Source organism: Rhinatrema bivittatum, chromosome 5 (assembly GCF_901001135.1).
Source record: "Rhinatrema bivittatum chromosome 5, aRhiBiv1.1, whole genome shotgun sequence".
In the NCBI taxonomy this organism is placed as follows: domain Eukaryota; kingdom Metazoa; phylum Chordata; class Amphibia; order Gymnophiona; family Rhinatrematidae; genus Rhinatrema; species Rhinatrema bivittatum.
Window position 1 is genome coordinate 308,675,973 of NC_042619.1, and position 19,332 is coordinate 308,695,304.

The following is a 19,332-nucleotide window of genomic DNA, read 5'->3' on the forward strand; positions in this document are numbered from 1 at the left end:
CCGGTCGTCCTTCCTGGCCAGCCGTCCCAAGGATCCACTTCCCGGATTGGATAGTCGTAACACAGCCTCCCTCGACGCTCTCCCCGCGGCCATGGCTATGCTAGCGTTAGTAGATTCTGAGGCTGGAGGAAGTTTCATCCTGCAAGATGTGGTAGAACAACTACATATTCCTACCCGGCCGTGCCCTAGGCCATTAATCATTTCATCCATCCACGGAGACCCTTTGCCAGGGAGAATAACTCACCAAATCATACCGAAAGTATCACTTTCTATATTATTCAGAAAGCCATTCACCCAGTTGTTCTTGGGATTCCTTGGTTGCAACGTCACAATCCACAGTTCGACTGGACATCACTTAGACTGGTTCATTGGGGTCCCGCACGTCATGAAACCTGTATTAAAGGATCCAACGCTTCTAGTACTCATATCTGCACCACTCGTCTGGAGGGCCTCCCTTCCCATTATGGACAATTTACCGATGTTTTTTGTAAGAAGGCCGTGGATACGTTGCCCCTGCACCGAGAGTTTGATTGTACCATTAATTTGGTTCCTGGAACTACCCCACCGCGTAGTAGGGTCTACCCGCTATCCGCCTTGGAAACTCATGCTATGAATGAATATATCCAAGACAATCTACAGAATAGATTCATTCGACGATCCAAACCCCAGTAAGGGCTGGGTTTTTCTTTGTTGGAAAAAAGGACGGTACATTACGCCCTTGTATTGATTACCGTGGAGTCAATGCAATCACCATCAAAGATCGATACCCACTACCGCTGATAGCGGAATTCTTTGACCGCCTTCAGGGAGCCAGAGTGTTCTCTAATTGGATCTTTGTGGAGCGTATAATTTAATCAGGATTCGGGAGGGTGCTGAATGGAAGACCACTTTAACACCAGAGATGGTTATTATGAATATCTTGTTATGCCCTTCGGATTGACTAATGCTCCTGCTGTGTTTCAGCATCTCATTAATGAAATATTCTGAGATCTACTTTATGTGTGCATAGTCTACCTCGATGACATTTTGATTTTTTCCTCTAATTTACAGACACATCGGCAATATGTTGTTCAGGTGTTATAATGCTTAAGAGAGAACAATTTATATGCCAAGATCGAAAAATGCATCTTTGAACAGGAGTCCTTACCCTTTTTGGGGTACATTATTTCCAAACATGATTCTCAGATGGATCCTTCCAAATTAAAATGTATCCAAGAGTGGCCCAGCCAAAAGGATTACATGCACTTCAGCGATTCCTTGGATTTGCAAACTACTATCTTAGTTTTATTAAGAACTTTTCTAAACTGGCTGCACCTCTTACCTGTAAAAGGGCGAATATCAAGGAATGGCCTATTGAGGCTGAACAGGCTTTTCAAGCGCTTAAAAGCTCTTTTCTCCAACAACCCTGTCTTCGACATCTCGATCCAAAATGTCCATTTATTGTGGAGGTGGACGCTTCTGCTGAAGGAGTAAGAGCTGTATTAAGCCAGAATGACATATCGGGAACCTCTCACCCTTGCTCCTATTTTTCAAATAAATTTTCATCAATGGAATGTAACTACTCCATCGGGAACAAAGAATTGCTTGCCATAAAACTTGCTTTTGAGGAATAGCGGAAATGGCTGGAAGGAGCTCAGCACCATATAATGGTATATACGGATCACAAAAATTTGGTGTTTCTACAGCAGACTCAACATTTGAACCCACACCAAGCCCTTTGGGCACTCTTTTTTACACGTTTTCACTTTGAACTGCGATATCACCCAACCAACAAGAATTTTAAGGCTGATGCCTTATCCCGTTCGTTTTCCACTGAAGACATAGAGGAACCCATTCAGCATATTATAGATCCGGCCTGCATCACCCTAGCTGCAACCTTCACAGTTCCATCTGATAAAACTGTGGTACCCAAGAGACTATGTAATAAGGTGTTGACCTGGGGGCACGATTCTCAGCTAGCAGGGCAAACCCGGACTCAGACACATCTACAACAGTACTATTGGTGGCCTGGAATGCGCAAGGACATAAAAGCCTTTATGGGTTCCTGTCCAACCTGTGCACAACTTAAGATTCCTACTGGGAAAACGCAAGGGTGTTACAACCATTGCTGGCACCCTCAAAGCCTTGGACACAAATCTCCACAGATTTCATTGTGGACCTTCCGCCCTCGGAGGGCAACACTGTAATATGGGTAGTGGTGGACCGGTTTTCTAAAATGGCCCACTTTACCCCACTACCCTCCCTCCCGTCTGCTCCTCAGTTGACTCAACTGTTTATGCTCCATATCTTCTGACTTCACGGTCTGCAGCAGCACATTGTTTCCGACCGTGGTCCTCAGTTCACAGCACATTACTGGCGTAATCTCTGCAAAAATTTCACATTTTCCTTGGACTTTACTAATTTCACCCGCAAGCCAATGGACAGGTTGAACGTACAAATCGTGCATTAAAACAATTTCTGCGAATATATGTCAATTCTCGTCAAGACGACTGGGCAACTCTTCTCTCTTGGGCTGAATTTTCCCATAATTCTCATGCCTGTACTTCTACGGGGTTTTCACCTTTTCAAATCATATTTGAACGGCAACCCAGACCACCCTTGCCTTTGCCGTTACCGGTTCCATCCCCAGCAACCCAGCTCACGGCTACACAATTAAGGCGGCTATGGGTCCATACTCAGCAGATGCTATAGAAAGTGGCTCTCACCGCCAAACACTTTGCCGATAGGCAGCGATGACCAGCGCCCCGGTTCCGTCCTGGTGAAAAAGTGTGGCTGAGCACCGGCACACCCGCCTGAGAGTTCCGTCCATGCAATTAGCTCCTCGTTATATTGGATCCTTTTCGGTTCTTCCACAAATAGGCCCCATGACTTATCAACTTCGTCTGCCGGCCACATTAAAGATCCACAATTCCTTCCACACGTCTCTTTTGAAGCCTTTGATCCTCACCTGGCCTGCTCGGAAGGTTCCTGAAGGACATCAGTTCAGGGCGGAGGAGGAGGTTAGTGCAGTTAGTGTAGCTGGGTTCAAAAAAGGTTTGGATAAGTTCTTGGAGGAGAAGTCCATTAATGGCTATTAATCAATTTTACTTAGGGAATAGCCACTGCTATTAATTGCATCAGTAGCATGGGATCTTCTTAGTGTTTGGGTAATTGCCAAGTTCTTGTGGCCTGGTTTTGGCCTCTGTTGGAAACAGGATGCTGGGCTTGATGGACCCTTGGTCTGACCCAGCATGGCAATTTCTTATGTTGAAGTACTAGATGTCCGGAAACGAGGCAACACATGGGAATACCTCCTAGCGTGGGACAGATTCGGACCTGAGGAGAATTCTTGGGAGCCTGCTAAGAATATCCTGGATAAGACTCTTCTCAAGAACTTTCACCATGAACATCCAGGTAAACCCAAGGCTTCTAGAGGGAGGCCTAAAGGAGGGGGTACTGTTATGGCTGTCGGCCGCGGGAAGCCGTGACCGGGACCGACTGTCATGGCCGCCGGCTGTGGCAGTCCGCGGTCGGGACCTAATACTCACCCGCAGCATCGGGTGAGCTCAGAGGCTCCTGCCGGAGCAGGCAGCCTCCCTCAGCGCTCTCCCCGCGGCCATGGCCGCTGCTAAGGACGGCCGCAGGTCCCTGCTCGGCCGGGACGACTCCTCCTCCTGCTAGCTGTATTAAAGCCGTGCGCGCGCATGGCTGAAGATATGATTTAAAGGGGCCACGACAGGAAGTGTGGTGGCTCCTTCCCGGGACTCCTCCCTCATCTTAGGTATTTAAGGCAAGGTCTGCTGCTCAGACTTTGCCTTGGTATTGAGGCTCTGGAGAAAGCTTGTCTGTGCTCCGTGTTCCTGGTTCTGTTCCATGTCTTGTTCCTGCTTCCTGTTGTCTGTCTCCTCGGCTTTTGACCTTTGGACTGGCTTCGAACCTTTCTCCTGCTTTGATCCTGGTCTGGCTTCGGACCTTTCTCCTGCTTTGATCTTGGACTGGCTTCGGACCATTCTCCTGACTTGCTTCTGGACTGGTATACAACCATTCTCTGGACTTCGACCCTTGGACCGGCTCTTGACTATTCTTCGACTCCCAGACTGTCTACGACCTGCTGGAGGCGCCAGCCGTCTGGAATACACGACCCGCAGGAGGCGTCTGCATCCAGACCTACAATCAGTCTTCGGTGAGTCTCCTAAGTCCCAGCGGCCGGGTTCCTACGGGCTCCTCCTGGGGGAATCACGATCTTCCAGGGTGAAGTCTTCTTTCAACATCTGCATCTTCAGGCCTTGCCCTCCAACGGTAGAGACCTAAAGGGTTATACCCTTTTGGGGTAGCGCTAACTCTACCTCGGAACAGGAGTCCACTTCATTCCTGAACGCAAATTAGGAGCACACCAGTTCGATTGTTTTTCAAAGTGGTCAGTGTTCAGGCTAGGTGTGGCACATCTTGATGAATTCTCTCATTAAGAGATTGTCATCCTATGCTGTGTACAGCAAGAGACTTACATTAAAGAAATCAAAACAGCAAAACAAGGAACAATGAAGACATTTATCAGACATGTCACCGAGACAGTGCTCCTTATGTCTCATGAGAATACTTTAACATTATGGACCATAGCATGTTTGGATATTTCTTTGATGTGATATAATGTTTCATAATAGTGGTATCTAAGGTACAAAGTGGGGAGTGTTGTGTCTCGACAGTGGCTATATATGTTTCTTTATTTTGCTGCCACATGGTGTCAGTTTGTGATATTAGATGTTGAACCATTTGCCAAATAGCAGACAATCACTCTGCCAGCCAGAAGCTCAAAATTCCAGTTTTGATTCTCTTCAGGTTGCTGAAAGGAGCAAACAGATACACATAAACACAAAGAGAGGCAGATAGCACACCACATCCAGACAAGCACTTCACAATAATAGCAGCACAAACTCCTTCCTCTGCCAGACACATTGTGAACTATATACTGTATACGTACTTGTTTATTGTAACTTATTTCTTGCACCAGTTTAGTTGCTCAAGTTCTATGTTCAATGCACGACTTGTTAAATGTAAACCGGTTTGATGCGACCCATGGTCATGAAAGCCGGTATAGAAAATAGCTAAATAAATAAATAAAACGAACACAAAACCACACAAAAAAAGACACTCAAAATCTATACAGCAAATTTATCATAATATAACAGGAGTTACACCAAGAACTCAAACAACAAGAACCCTACCTGTTAAAAAGCAGCACTGTAAATATTACACTGGGTCCCGGAATACCAATACACCACCTACTGGGGAAACTAAGCAAACCTGATTGCTGTAGATCCCTACACAGACACTACACGCTAGCAGAATCTCTCACCTTGATCACTCGCACAGAGCAAAGACAGAATATAGGATCACAAATTAGGATCAGCAATATGCAGACAAAAACTGAAATAGAAACCCCAAGAAAAATAGAACCACCATTTCTCATAAAACAATAAAATCAAGAAACATAAAGCATCAATTATAATAGAATTAAAAAATATAAATATTTCAAAACTACTGACAAATAGAATAACATCTATTAAAGTCATATACATATTTTTTAAATTTCCTAAGCACCCATAAAATATTTCAAAACAGCACCCAAAACACCCAATAATTAAAACTAATAAGGATAAAAGAAAAGTTTCTACTTTCCATACCTGATTTCTAGTCACCCTGAGATTGTCAAGGGTTAGGGGGACACACAGACCTTATCCTCTCTCTCACACAGACACACTCCCATGTTAATTCTCTCTCACATATACACTGTCACATAAACATATATACAAGCTCACTTACACACCCACATGTTCCCATATACAGTCCCTAACAAACTCTTCCCCACACACAAAAGCTCTAACCCAGATTCTTTCCTACACACACAGAATCTAACCCACACATACCCTCAGCCATGCAACCATTCATTCTCTCACACACAGACAGATTCCTAGGCAGGCACCTATTTATTCTCTCTCTTTTTTTCTTTGTCTCTCACATGCATACACACACACACACACACACAGCCCCACACAGACTCCCAAGCAGGCAACCATTCTCTCACACATAAACAGACTCATGAGCAGGAAACTATTAATTATCTCTCTCTCTCTCACACACACACACAGACCCCCAGGCAGTCATCCATTCTCATACAGACAGGCCCCCTGATAGGCTCCCTCACACATATACAGAGCCCCAGGCAGGCACCCATTCTCTCTCATACACAGACAGCCCCCCAGTCAGACCCCAATCCCTCTCTCTAACACAGATAGACACCCAGGCAGGCACCCATTCTCACACACACAGACAGTCCCCCACTCAGGCACTCAATCTCTCTTTCTCAAACAAACATAGACCTCCAGGCATGCACCCATTCTCTCTCACAAACACACACTCACATACAGAGACAAGCCCTGCAAGCAGCAGGCACCCATTCCCTCTCACATACACACAGACAGACCCCCCAGGCAGGCAGCCATTCTCTCACACACACAGACAACAGGCAGGCACCCATTCTCTCTCACCCCACCTCCCAAGGCAGGCACCCATTCTCTCGTATAAAGACAGACCCCCAGGCAGTCACTAATTCATTCACACACACAAACACAGACAGACCCCCAAGCAGGCACTCATTCTCTCTCTCACACACAGACCAAACCCCAGGCAGGCACCCATTCTTTCATACACAAAAAAGGAATCAAAACATGGCCCTTTAGACAGGCCTACCCTAACTCCGCTCAACCCTAATCATTGTCCTTGAACCACCTTAGCCCACGCTCAGCCTTTATCGCTCCTCCCTGTCCTCCCCCACCCCTTCCCACCACCCCTCCTGCCCACTTCCCTTGCAATCCTCAGCCCCCCTTACCCCACCCTCTCACCCCCTAGCAACCCCTCCCTGAAAGTACCCGTGCTTTCATGTACCCCTTTTTCACTCTACCCCTCTCGCCCCTCTTTCCCCTTGTTCTCTCCCTCCTTACTCCCCCTCACTAGCATTTAACTATACATATGTACACTTGCCTCCTCTTACTGTAAATAAGCCCTCATATGCTAATTTCTCAAGTGTACATGCCTCGTTTACTTTGTTTATAAGTTCTTTTGCATATTTAACCCTCACTTGAATGCAAAAAGTTGTAATTCTGCTCGTTGACTCTCCTCCTTTGTATTTCGCATATTACCCAGTTGGCCCTTCCCTTGTTCATTGTAATTTCCTTTCTCAGTTACTTGTAAACCGACATGATGTGTCCTACGAATGCCGGTATAAAAAAAGTGTTAAATAAATACACACAGACAGACCCCCAGGCAGGCACCCATTTTCTCTCTCAAACACTCTCACAATCCCCCCAGGCAGGCATCCACTCTCTCTCACACGCACAGACACATCCCTAGGCAGGCACCCATGTATTCACAAATACACACACTAACAGACTCCCAGCAAGGCATCCATTCTCTCTCACACACACAGACAGTCCCCCACTCAGGCACTCATTATCTCTTTCTCAAACAAACATAGACCTCCAGGCATGCACCCATTCTCTCTCACAAACACACACTCACATACAGAGACAATCCCTGCAAGCAGCAGGCACCCATTCCCTCTCACACACACACAGACAGACCCCCAGGCAGGCAGCCATTCTCTCACACACACACAGACAACTGGCAGGCACCCATTCTCTCTCACCCAACCCCCCAAGGCAGGCACACATTCTCTCGTATAAAGACAGACCCCCAGGCAGTCACTAATTCATTCACACACACAAACACAGACAGACCCCCAAGCAGGCACTCATTCTCTCTCTCACACACAGACCAAACCCCAGGCAGGCACCCATTCTTTCACACACACACACAGACAGATCGCCAGGCAAGCACCTATTTTCTCTCTCAAACACTCTCACAATCCCCCCAGGCAGGCATCCACTCTCTCTCACACACACAGACACATCCCTAGGCAGGCACCCATTTATTCACAAATACACACACTAACAGACCCCAAGGCAGGCATCCACTCTTTCTCACACACACACACAGACACACCCCTAGGCAGGCACCCATTTATTCACAAATACACACACTAACAGACCCCCAGGCAGGCATCCACTCTCTCTCACACACACAGACACACTCCCTGGCAGGCACCCATTTTCTCTCTCACTCACACAATCCCCCCAGGCAGGCATCCATACTCTTTCTCTCAAACACTCACACCCACTGACAATCATCCCAGGAAGCACCAATTCTCTCCCACAGATAGATCGCCCAGGCAGTCATCCGATCTCTCAAAAACACACGGACAGACAGACCCATAAGGAGGCACCCATTCTCTCTCTCACACATATATAGACAGAACACGAGGTAGGCAAGAATTCTCTCTCTCTCAGACACACACATACACAGACAATCCCCACATGCAGGCAACAGTTCTCTCACACACAGAAAGAAACCCAGGCAGGCATCCATTCCCTCTCCCACACACACAGACAGACCTCCAGGCAGGCAACGTTTCTTTTACACAGATAGACCCACCCTCCCCCCAGGCAGGCACACACTCTGTCAATTATAGACAAAACCCCGGGCAGGCACTCATTATCTCTGTCTTACACACACAGGACCCCAGGTATGCACCCATTCTCTCTCTCACATACACAGACATATCCCCAGGCAGCACCCATTATCTCTCTCTCTCTCACACACACCCGTCCTCACACCTGCACCCATTCTCTCTTTCACCACACTGACAGACCCCAGGCAGGCAACAATTCTCTCACACGCACAGACCCACTCTCCCCCTCATCAGCACCTGTTCTCTCCCACACATTGACAGAACCCCAGGAAGGCACCCATTCTCTCACACACCCAGACAGAACTTCAAGCAGTCACTGTTATGAACTGGAGTAGTTGTGAACCCCTGGCCGAGGTGAGAGCTGACTCCGCCCACAGCGAGGAGCCCTATAGGCCTCACCATAGGCAGGCTCGGTCTGGACACACAGCACACCCTAGTGGAGAGACTTTATTATGGAGAGAAGCAGAGCCCGCAGAGCGGGAATTAGAGAGATACAGTCTGTGCAGTGAGGTGATACCCCAATGATACTGTAGCAGATGGTATCCTGGTCGTTGCCACAGAGCGGGTATGCCAGGTGTTCCCACAGGTGATGGAAGACCTCAGGGTGTAGCTTTGGTAGTAGCCCATGGGGCAGGGTATGCCGAGGAGTCTGCGCTGATGGAGAACCGAGGTAGGAGCCTGAAGAACTGTAGCGAGATGAGGTAGGAGCTGCTGCACAGAAAGAAGAGAATGCTTGGCTGTAGAAGAGCAGTAGTGGCCCGAGGAACGGGGTACACTGCAGAGGGTCCAGCAAGCGCAGAAGTAGCAGTGATTAGGTACTCATGGAGGAATCCAGGAAGCTCCGAGGTGGTAGTAAGCTGGAGATGCAGACAGGAAGGCCCTCCGAGGAGCGGATAGCCTAAGGTGCTGGTGAGCTCCCAGAGAAGCAGGTACTCAGTGTCTAGGTCCACGGAGAACAGGACGTCTGTATAGAGTGGAATTAGGTAGGGTGGAAGTCCTTGCTAACTCATCTTAGCCAAGGGCCAGTTGGATTAAGTATTGAAGGTATCTGACGACATCGGGCAGGGACGCCCCGAGGTTCCCACCATGATGTGTACTTAGGAGGCCCTTGTGCGCGCGCATCAAGGTAATCCTTGATTCAAGATGGCAGCCGGTTGCACCCATGCTGCTCAAGGGGGCACCGCGGAGGTTGGCGTTCACTAGCGGAGGCCGCTACTTGTCCCAACGAGGCAGACACAGGGAAAAAGTAGCTGAGCAATAAAGGTCACAGCCGCCTGCGACCGACAGGCGCAACAGTCACCCTTTCTCTCTCTCTCTCTCTCTTACACGCGCACACACACACACACATAGACACCCATTCACACACACACAGACAGCACTCCAGGTAGGCACCCATTAGCACACACACACACAGACAGCCCCCCCATTCTCTCTCTCTCTCACACACACACAAACACAGATCCCTAAGTGCTGCGTGTGCTGGGCCCTCTTACTCCCGTTTGCCTGGCTCAGCCTCTCTTGCGGCCATGGGCCCCTGTCTCTGACCCCAGGCTGCCATCTCCGAACCCGGGCCACCTCCCATGCTTCCAACTCCGCAGCGGACGTTTCCTTGGCGGGCCTCCCCGCATGGTCTGTGAGGAGATGCTGCCGTCTCGCGCCGCCATGCTCCCTAGACGCACGCTCATGCATCTGATTTCCCTTTAAAGGATTCGCAGCGGGAAACCATACCGTGGCCCAAGATGATGACGTCACTGGGTCAAGGCACTGCCTCCTTGTTTGGCAACAGGAGTCCACGCTAGTTGTACTGTGTTGCATGTTCCTATGCTTCCTGTGTGTTCCCGGGTCCTGATTCGTCTTAGCTCCTGCTCCTGTTCCTAGTATCCGCTCCTGCTTCTGTGTTCCTTGTCTACTCCGCATGTTACTTCGGAATAGGGATGTGCAGACGGACGCCATACGTTGCATTCGGATTCGTCAGGGACAGATACGTTGCATTCGGCCATATGGCGCCCCGATATGTTGATACGTTGATTCCTAGTCGTTTCCCAGCTAAAATTAAATTAACTACAACCCCCCCACCCTCCTGACCCCCCCAAGACATACCAAACTCCCTGGTGGTCCAGCGGGGGGGTCTGGGAGCCATCCCCTGCACTCACACCCTCGGTGCAGGTTTCAAAATAGCGCCGATAGCCTTTGACTTACTATGTCATAGGGGCTACCGGTGCCATTGGTCAGCCCCTGTCACATGGCCATCGGCGCCATCTTGTGTGTACTGGCAGCCGATCGCCTTTGACCCTGTGACATAGTAAGGACCCTGTGACATAATGAGGGCAAAGGCGATCGGTGCCATTTTGAATACTGGCACCCGACGGCCGGAGTGCAGGAGGTCAATCCCGGACCCCCGCTGGACTTTTGGAAAGTCTTGTGGGGGTCAGGAGGGTCCCCCAAGACTTGCCAAAAGTCCCTGTCACATGGCGCTGATGGCCATGTGACAGCGGCTGACCAATGGCACTGGTAGCCCCTGTGACATAGTAGGTCAATGGCTATCAGCGCCATTTTGAAACCGGCACCGAGGGTGTGAGTGCAGGGGATGGCTCCCGGACCCCCCGCTGGACCACCAGGGAGTTTTGGTAAGTCTTGGGGGGTCAGGAGGGTGGGGGGATTGTTTAAATTGGCTCCTACGCGGCCGAATAATTCAGCGAAGATTCGTTGTATCCGTGAGGAATCGCGATACGTTTTGCTTCCCCACGAATACAACGAATAGGGCCCTATATTTTGCAGATTCCCAGTTTTTAGGGAACGAATGTACACCCCTACTTCGGACTGACTCGTGGCTTTGACTACTGCTTCATCTGACTATGCTACCTGCTTGACTCCTGGCTTTGACCACTGCTTCGTCCAACTACGCTACCTGCTTGTCTCCTGGCTGTGACCACTGCTTCATCCGACTATGCCACCTGCTTGTCTCCTGGCTTTGACCACTGCTTCGACCGACTAAGCTACCTGCTTGTCTCCTGGCTTTGACCACTGCTTTGACCACTGCTTCGTCTGACTACGCTACCTTCTTGTCTCCTGGCTTTGACCTCTGCTTCGTCTGACTACGAGCCTGCCCGTCTCCTGGTTTTGACCTCTGCCTTGCCTGATCATTCTCTAGCTGCTTTCTGGCTTTGACTCACGCTTGTCTTGCCACTCTTCCTTGCCTGCCGCCAGCCCCCTGCCCTGACTTCAGCTTGCTCTTCGACGGTCCTCTTGACACTATTCTGGACTTGGCCTCTCAGGCTTCAGCCTGTTCTCACTCTGGCGCCCTCTGTCTGCCTTCGGATCCTATTGGCACCCAAGTCTCCAGAACTCCGCCTCGTCCAGATCTGACCATCTACTACTACCACTGCTGACCCCTGGCTGACCTCCTCGTTGTCCCTGTGAAGACCTCGGATGGAGGCCCACCTAAGTCCAGCCGGTCCCAGTACCCAAGGGCTCAACCTGCGGGGACCGAGGTATTGGCGAAGCACCAGCCGACCTCCATCAGTCATCCAGCTCTGCCTGCCGATGGTGGGTCCACTTCCGGCGTAACACTAAGCAGGCACCCATTTTCTCTCACTCTCTCCCTCTCCTTCTCTCATACACACAGACAGAACCCATACTCACTCTCTCAAACACAGACAGACTCCCCAGGCACGCACCCACTCTCTCACACAGACAGTCCCCCCCAGGCCAGGCACCCATTCTCTCATATTAGACAGATCCCTGGGCAGGCACCCATTCTATTTCTCACACACACACAAACAGACCTCTAGCCAGGCACTCATTCTCTCACACAGACAGAACTCCAGGCAGGCACCCATTCTCTCACTCACATACAGACAGTTCTCCAGGCAGGCATACATTCTCTCTCACACAGAGACAGAACCCCAGTCAGGCATCCATTCTCTCTCTCACACATAGACAGACCCTCACAGGCTGTTATCCATTCTCTCTCTCTCACACGGGTCCCCACCATCGGCAGGTGGAGCTTGTTGACTCATGGAGGCCGGCTGGAGGTTCGCCAATACCAGCCCACGTTCCCCGCAGGTTGAGCCATTGGGTAACGGGGCCGGCTAGACTTAGATGGGCCTCTGTGTGAGGTCTTCGGAGGGACGACGAGGAGGTCAGCCAGGAGCCAGTAGTGGCAGTAGAAGTAGGTGGTCCGATCTGGACGAGGCGGAGTCCCGGAGACCCGAGTGCCAATGGGAACAGGAGGCAGACAGAGGGCGCCCGAGTAAGATCAGGCCAAAGCAGCGTTCAAAGCCAGAAGAAAAGCAGCAGCATGGTCAGACCATGCAGTGGTCAAATCCAGGAGACATGCTGGGCTTGATGGACCCTTGGTCTGAACCAGCATGGCAAGTTCTTATGTTCTAAGGCAGCAGAAAAGGGTGAGGAAGGCCAGTCACAGGCTCCATGGCCGGCCAACGCAACAAAGAGTAAATAACTGATTCACATTTACCTGTTCTAGACCTCTCATGATTTTAAAAACATCTATCATATTCCCCCTCAGCCATCTCTTCTCCAAGCTGAAAAGTCCTAATCTCTTTAATATTTCCTCATAGGGGATCTGTTCAATCCCCTTTATCATTTTGGTCGCCCTTCTCTATACTTTCTCCATTGCAACTATATCTTTTTTTTGAGATGCAGTGGCCAGAATTGTATATAGTATTCAAGGTGCAGTCTCACTATAGAGCAATACAGAATCAATATGACATTTTCCGTGTTGTGATTCTGCCCCGTTTGGGCAGTCTCTCAAGATATACACTTTTTTTGAATAAATTTACAAACTGCAATTCCACACATGTAGTGTATGTTTTACAGTGTCCTTGTAATCTGATTTATGTAGGACGAACTAAAAGAAAAATTCGGACACGTCTTTTGGAGCACAAAAGCTGCATTAAGAACTCAAAACAGACAGCTTCATTGGTCAACCATTGTATCGACAAAGGACATCAATTCAAGGAGTTCCGATGGACTATTCTTGAAATGCTGCAGGTGTCGTCCCATGGAGACGATATTCAATATGTTCTTAATAGACGAGAACAGTTTTGGATTTTGAAATTACGATCGGTTCACCCAGATGGATTAAATGAGGTAGAGAACTGTTTGACGTAAAAAAATAGAGCATTTGGGTGCCATGTTTAAAGGTCTTTTGAAGGAATCATGAAGAAAAGCTGAATTTTTTCAGGACACATGTTGGAAAGGAAAATAGAGAGCATTTTTGAAAGATTTTGTGGAACCCCCTGAAGCAGATCTTCTACCAAAACATGGCCATGTCGGGGTTGTGAGTAAAATTAGACTCCGGAGAAAAAGATAAGTAAAAGTGGCTCTCGTTAGATTTTTTGCATTGAGATATGGTGTTGGGGATGTGACCCGATTTAAGGATCTTCACGGGTTGGGACTATGTTTTAATATATAAAAAACAAAAAGTTACAGAAAATGGACATAAAAAATGAGATAAAAATACTAAATAAAAGTGGACCAAAAGGATATACAACTTATCAGTTGGTTTAAAGTTGTTTCCTTTTAAATAAAAAAAAGCCAAGGGTTGCCCAATTAGTAAGTGCTGTACTCTGCCATGCAGAAGGTCTCTGGTTTGATTTCCAAGTCAGGTCTTCCACTCTCTGGGTCAGCAGAGGCTGTTGTGAAAGCAGTGTTCACAGCCTCTGGTGAGGAAGGAGTCATGGTTATTGCCTAAGGGTGATACATAGTGGTTGGATTGGGGACCATGATTGCAGGGTTCTGAAGGGAGCCCTACTGTATGGCTCTCATCCCAGGACTGCCACTGCAATGAATGGAATAGATATAAGTTGGGAGGGGAAATAAATAAGGAAAATAATCCTTGGTACTTGTGAATGAAGGCTCATGGCGCCAGATTTCTGTGCTGGTTCTGACTGAGTTGAAAGTCCAAAAGAGCAGGAGGAAACTGCTGAGTCAAAACCCCCTATATTTAACAGAGTCTCCCAACAATGGTGTTTTATGTTGTGCTCAGGGAAAAGTTGCAAATTTTCACTTTGCTATAGGTGCCAAATGGCCTAGCTAAGGCTCTGCCAATGGGATTAGGACAAACTGATTCCCTCCCACAAGCCTCAGTGGTCTTCTATATTTTCAAACTTATGTTAGGTACAAAACTTCAAGAGATATGGGAGAGAAAGTGGGGAAGGTGATTTGACAACGGCAAAAATATCCTGTTATATTTGACTGGAATGATAGGAGAAAGGAGGAAGTCAGGAAAATGGCCTACTACAAACTGAGAAAGGCCCAAAAGAACCAGCTCCTATATTATGACTGGGGTATGGCACGGGAAAGGGAATTCAGGGAGTGCAACAAGGTTTTGGTCCTATTTCCCTGATTTCCCAACAAGCTCCTAGCCAAATGGAGGAGAGTTATGGCTGGGCCTTCTTGACTACTAAGTTAGGCTTTGACACTGAGGAGATAGAATTGGAGCCCCAAGTCACTAAGATGCAGGTGGGGGGGGGGGGGGGGGGGGAGAGAGATGGAACCACAGATAAAAGGGCTCCCCATGGAACAGTGCTTGCAGGCCTGTGTGATGTTGGCCCATAAAAGGAACGCATTATTGCTGAGAGTACTCAATTGGTGACCCATAGCATTGTTAGCCCCGTGGGAAGGTAATTCATCAGCAATCTTATAGATTACCAGAAGCCAGGCAAAATAAAATGACCCAACAAGTAGCCCAGTATCTTCACTTAAGCATCATCGAAGAGTTGTACAGGCCCTGGGCAAGCACAATAGTGCTGGTACTGAAGTCATATGGGATTTTACAGTTCTATACAGCCTTGCGCCAAACCAATGAGGTGTTCCAGTTTGATGCAGATCCAGTCACCAAGTAGAGAAAGTAGTGGAATGCTTAGGCCAAGCCCAGTGTCATCCTAGATGAGACAAACACACAAACTGCTGTTTCTTTGCCTGTCCTCTGATTAGCTATTCAATACAGACACACAAACATATTAAATAATATACCCCAATAGTTTACTTCTCCCCAATACTTTTTAAAAATTTCCCCAAGTAGTACTTACTGATTCTATTCAGCCACCAGCAAAGTGATCCTCTCCTCTCAGTGCTCCCACTGGATTGAACTTTTACCCGCCAGTGAGAAATTGTAAATGTGCATCCGATGCAAAGAGCTCCTATCTCTCAGAGAACGAATCTGATCTCTGAAGCTTAGAGTGGAAACCAGGCGGAGATGAGGCAGACAGAGAGGTATATAGATGAGACCTTCAGGGACATAGTGACTAAATCCCAACTCCAGTCTGGTAGCCCTGGTGCTGCCTTGGAGAAGGAAGGTCTCATGATCGGAGAGCATCAAGCTGGTGTAGCAGGAAATAATCCTGTAGCAATGACCTGTTCTCCAGGTGGTGCACTGTCCTCGCAATGAGGATGTGTCTCCCAGGGCTACTGCCCAGGAGGGAAGAGTTAAGTTGGCCATCATAGTTGGTGATTTGATTATAAGGAATGTAGACAGCTGGGTAAATGGTGGACTTGAGAATTGCCTGGTAACATGGCTACCTGGTGTGAAGTTGGCGGACCTCACACTTCACTGTGAAGTAGAGGTGTGAATCGTGTGATCAATCGTCTTAACAATTGATTTTGGCTGGGGGGGAGGGAAATCTTATCGTCGTGTTGTTTTTTTGAAAAATATCGTTAAAAATCGTAAATCGGGGGAGGGCGGGAAAACCGGCACAAAGGTACAAAGCTACAAAGGTAGCGCCGGCGCTACCTTTGCCCTCACTATGTCATACGGGCGACGACGGTCGTCCGTATGACATAGTGACATAGTGAGGGCAAAGGTAGCGCCGGCGCCATTTTGAAGATTGGCAATACGGCCCGCGTGCAGGAGGTCGCTCCCGGACCCCCGCTAGACTTTTGGCAAGTCTTGTGGGGGTCAGGAGGCCCCCCCAAGCTGGCCAAAAGTCCCTGGGGGTCCAGCGGGGGTCCGGGGGCGATCTCCAGCAGGCATGACGTCGGGAGCCAGGAAACAAAATGGCGCCGGGGCCATCTTTGCCCTGTCACATGATAAGGGCAAAGGGCCACCGGCGCCATTTCTCAACGCAGTCGTGGCTAGAGAGAGAGGGAGATCGCGTCGGGACTCCCCCCACTGGACCCCAGGTAATTTAAAACATTTTAGGGGGGTTCGGGAGGGTGGGGGATTTCTTTTAAAGGTTCGGGGTGGGTTTAGGGGTTTTTTGGTGTGCCGGTTTTCTCGCGCCCTATTTAACGATACAATACAAATGCCCCTGACGATAAATCGGGGGCATTTGTATTGTATCTGCACTCTAACGATTTTGGACGATTTTAAAATTATCTGACGATAATTTTAATCGTTCAAAAACGATTCACATCCCTATTGTGAAGGATTTCAAAGGGGCGTGGGATAAACACTGTGGATCCATAAAGTCTAGAGGACGTGAATGAAGAGTGGGTGGCTTGCGGGAACGACAGCTACTACCTGGAGACAATACCCTTATTCAATAAACATACACACGGTTAATGCGACTCCAACGTTGCTCTAAGCTTCAACAGCAAGAGGAAATGTGGAAAAAAGGATTTGCATTCACAAAAAAGCGGGGAGTAGCTTGCTTGTTACGGTAGTTACTACCCCAAACCAAATAAGCCTAATACTTCACTTTCAATGCATATCCAGCATAGCTGTCTGCCTCAACGGCAGGGGAGAAAGTCTGATACTTCACGCATATCCAGCATAACTCTCTGCTTCAGCGGCAGGGGGAATGAAGAAAAGTGGATCTATATACAGACAACAACCAGCATGGTCTGAATTACATAGTCTGGGTAAACAAATAAGCATGAGTGTAGCTTGCTTATTGCGGCGATTACTACCCCTAACTAATTAAGCTAGATATTTCACTTAGATGCAGCTCCAACACTGCTCTCTACATTAATGGTGGGGGTGGAAGGGAAATAGAACCAAAAGGTTACAAAGAGCCATGAGTAACAGATAAGTATGAGAGAAAAAAAAATGCAAAACTTGCTGGGCAGACTGGATGGGCCATTTGGTCTTCTTCTGCCATCATTTCTATGTTTCTATGTTTCACTTAAATAGGATTTTAGTCAGTGCTGAGGAGGAGCCAGCTGTCGTGGTACATGTGGGCACCAACGACATAGGAAAATGTGGGAGGGAGATTCTGCAAGCCAAATTTAGGCTCTTAGGTAGAAAGCTGAAATCCAGAAGCTTCTGGGTAGCATTCTCTGAAATGCTCCCTGTTCCACAAGCAGGTCCCCAGAGGCAGGAAGAGCTCCGGAGTCTCAATGCGTGGATGAGACAATGGTGCAAGGAAGAGGGATTCAGTTTTGTAAGGAACCTTTTGTGGAAGGGGGAATCTTTTCTGAAGAGATGGACTCACTTTAACCAGGGTGGAACCAGGCTGCTGGTGCTAACCTTTAAAAAGGAGATAGAGCAGCTTTTAAACTAAATCAAAGGGGAAAGCTGACATTCGCTCAGCAGCACATGGTTCAGAAGGAGGTATCTTCGAAGGATACTAATGAAGCATTAGACTTAGGGCATCCCAAAAGAGAGGTTCCAAAAATAAGAAAAGTCGTCCAAGTGCTTAAAATTAAAAACTTACCTGAGCTAAAAGATTCCAATTTATCCCTATCAACTGAAAAGCAGAATGTTAATACAAACAAAAAATACACTTTGAAATGTTTGTAAGCAAATGCCAGAAGTCTAAGAAGTAAGACTGGAAAATTAGAGTGTAAAGCAGTGAATGATGACATAGACTTAACTGGCATCTTAGAGACATGGTGGAAAGAGGAAAGCCAATGGGATAGTGCTACACCAGGGTACAAATTATATCGCAATGGCAGAGACGAACATCTTGGTGGGGTTTCACCTTGTGTCCGGGATGGCAGAGTCCAACTGGATAAAGATCTTTTTTTTATTATTGCATTTTCATCTAACTCACAAGCAGAACTTGTTCCAGCATTAAGACAAAATATACAAGTGATATCTTAACATAATTAAACACAGGTAATCTCACCATATTTTTGTCTTATAACACTAACAGGTAATCAAGGAGGACAAGGTTATAATACAGTGTTAATTAGGAGATATAAAGCAATTACTCTGATCTTCACCCCCACATACATTATATACCAAACCGGACCAAGGTTCTTTTAAGGATGAGAGTCCAGGAATTCCTGTAAATGAATAAGTTCAAAAAAACATATATTTGACATTTTGGTACCTAAGCAAACATTTACATGGAAATATTAAATCAAATTTTGCTGCTTAATTCACTGATTCCATTTTCATGGAAAGAAAATTTTTTTCTTTATTCTTGTGTCACTCTGGTGATATCTGGGAACACCCAATTTTGCGGTCCCGGTTGCGGCTCCCGCAACCGGGCTCTTACCTTGGCTGTCTGCCCCGGCTGGCGGCCGCTCTCACCGATGCTGTTCTAGGCCTGTATAGGCCTTTCTCCGCGGCGGCATCTCTACGAGTGAGACGCCGCCGAGCTCTCTGCCTATATCCTCTCACTGATGGATGGGAGGGCCCAATCCTGGGCTTCGCCATTGTGGGAGCAAAGTGATCCTATGCTGGGTAACTTTCAACAATTTATACTCAACTTTAAACAAATATTTGATGAACCAACACGTCACTCCACAGCAACCACTGAATTGTTGCAACTTCGCCAAGGATCTCGGTCACTGGCAGATTATGCCATTGAATTCTGTACGCTGGCCACCGAGCTGGGTTGGCGAGAGGACAGCTT

General features: G+C 47.9%; 1 protein-coding gene across 1 annotated transcript in view; it reads right to left on the minus strand.

Annotated features, from left to right (window-relative positions):
- LOC115092445 (vomeronasal type-2 receptor 26-like) overlaps nucleotides 1-14,266 on the minus strand; it is a 167,881-nt gene extending 153,615 nt beyond the window's left edge. The window contains exon 1 of the mRNA XM_029603278.1: nucleotides 14,154-14,266. Coding sequence (XP_029459138.1) covers nucleotides 14,154-14,266 — 113 coding nt within the window. The remainder of the gene's footprint in view (nucleotides 1-14,153) is intronic.
- Nucleotides 14,267-19,332: the final 5,066 nt, after the last annotated feature.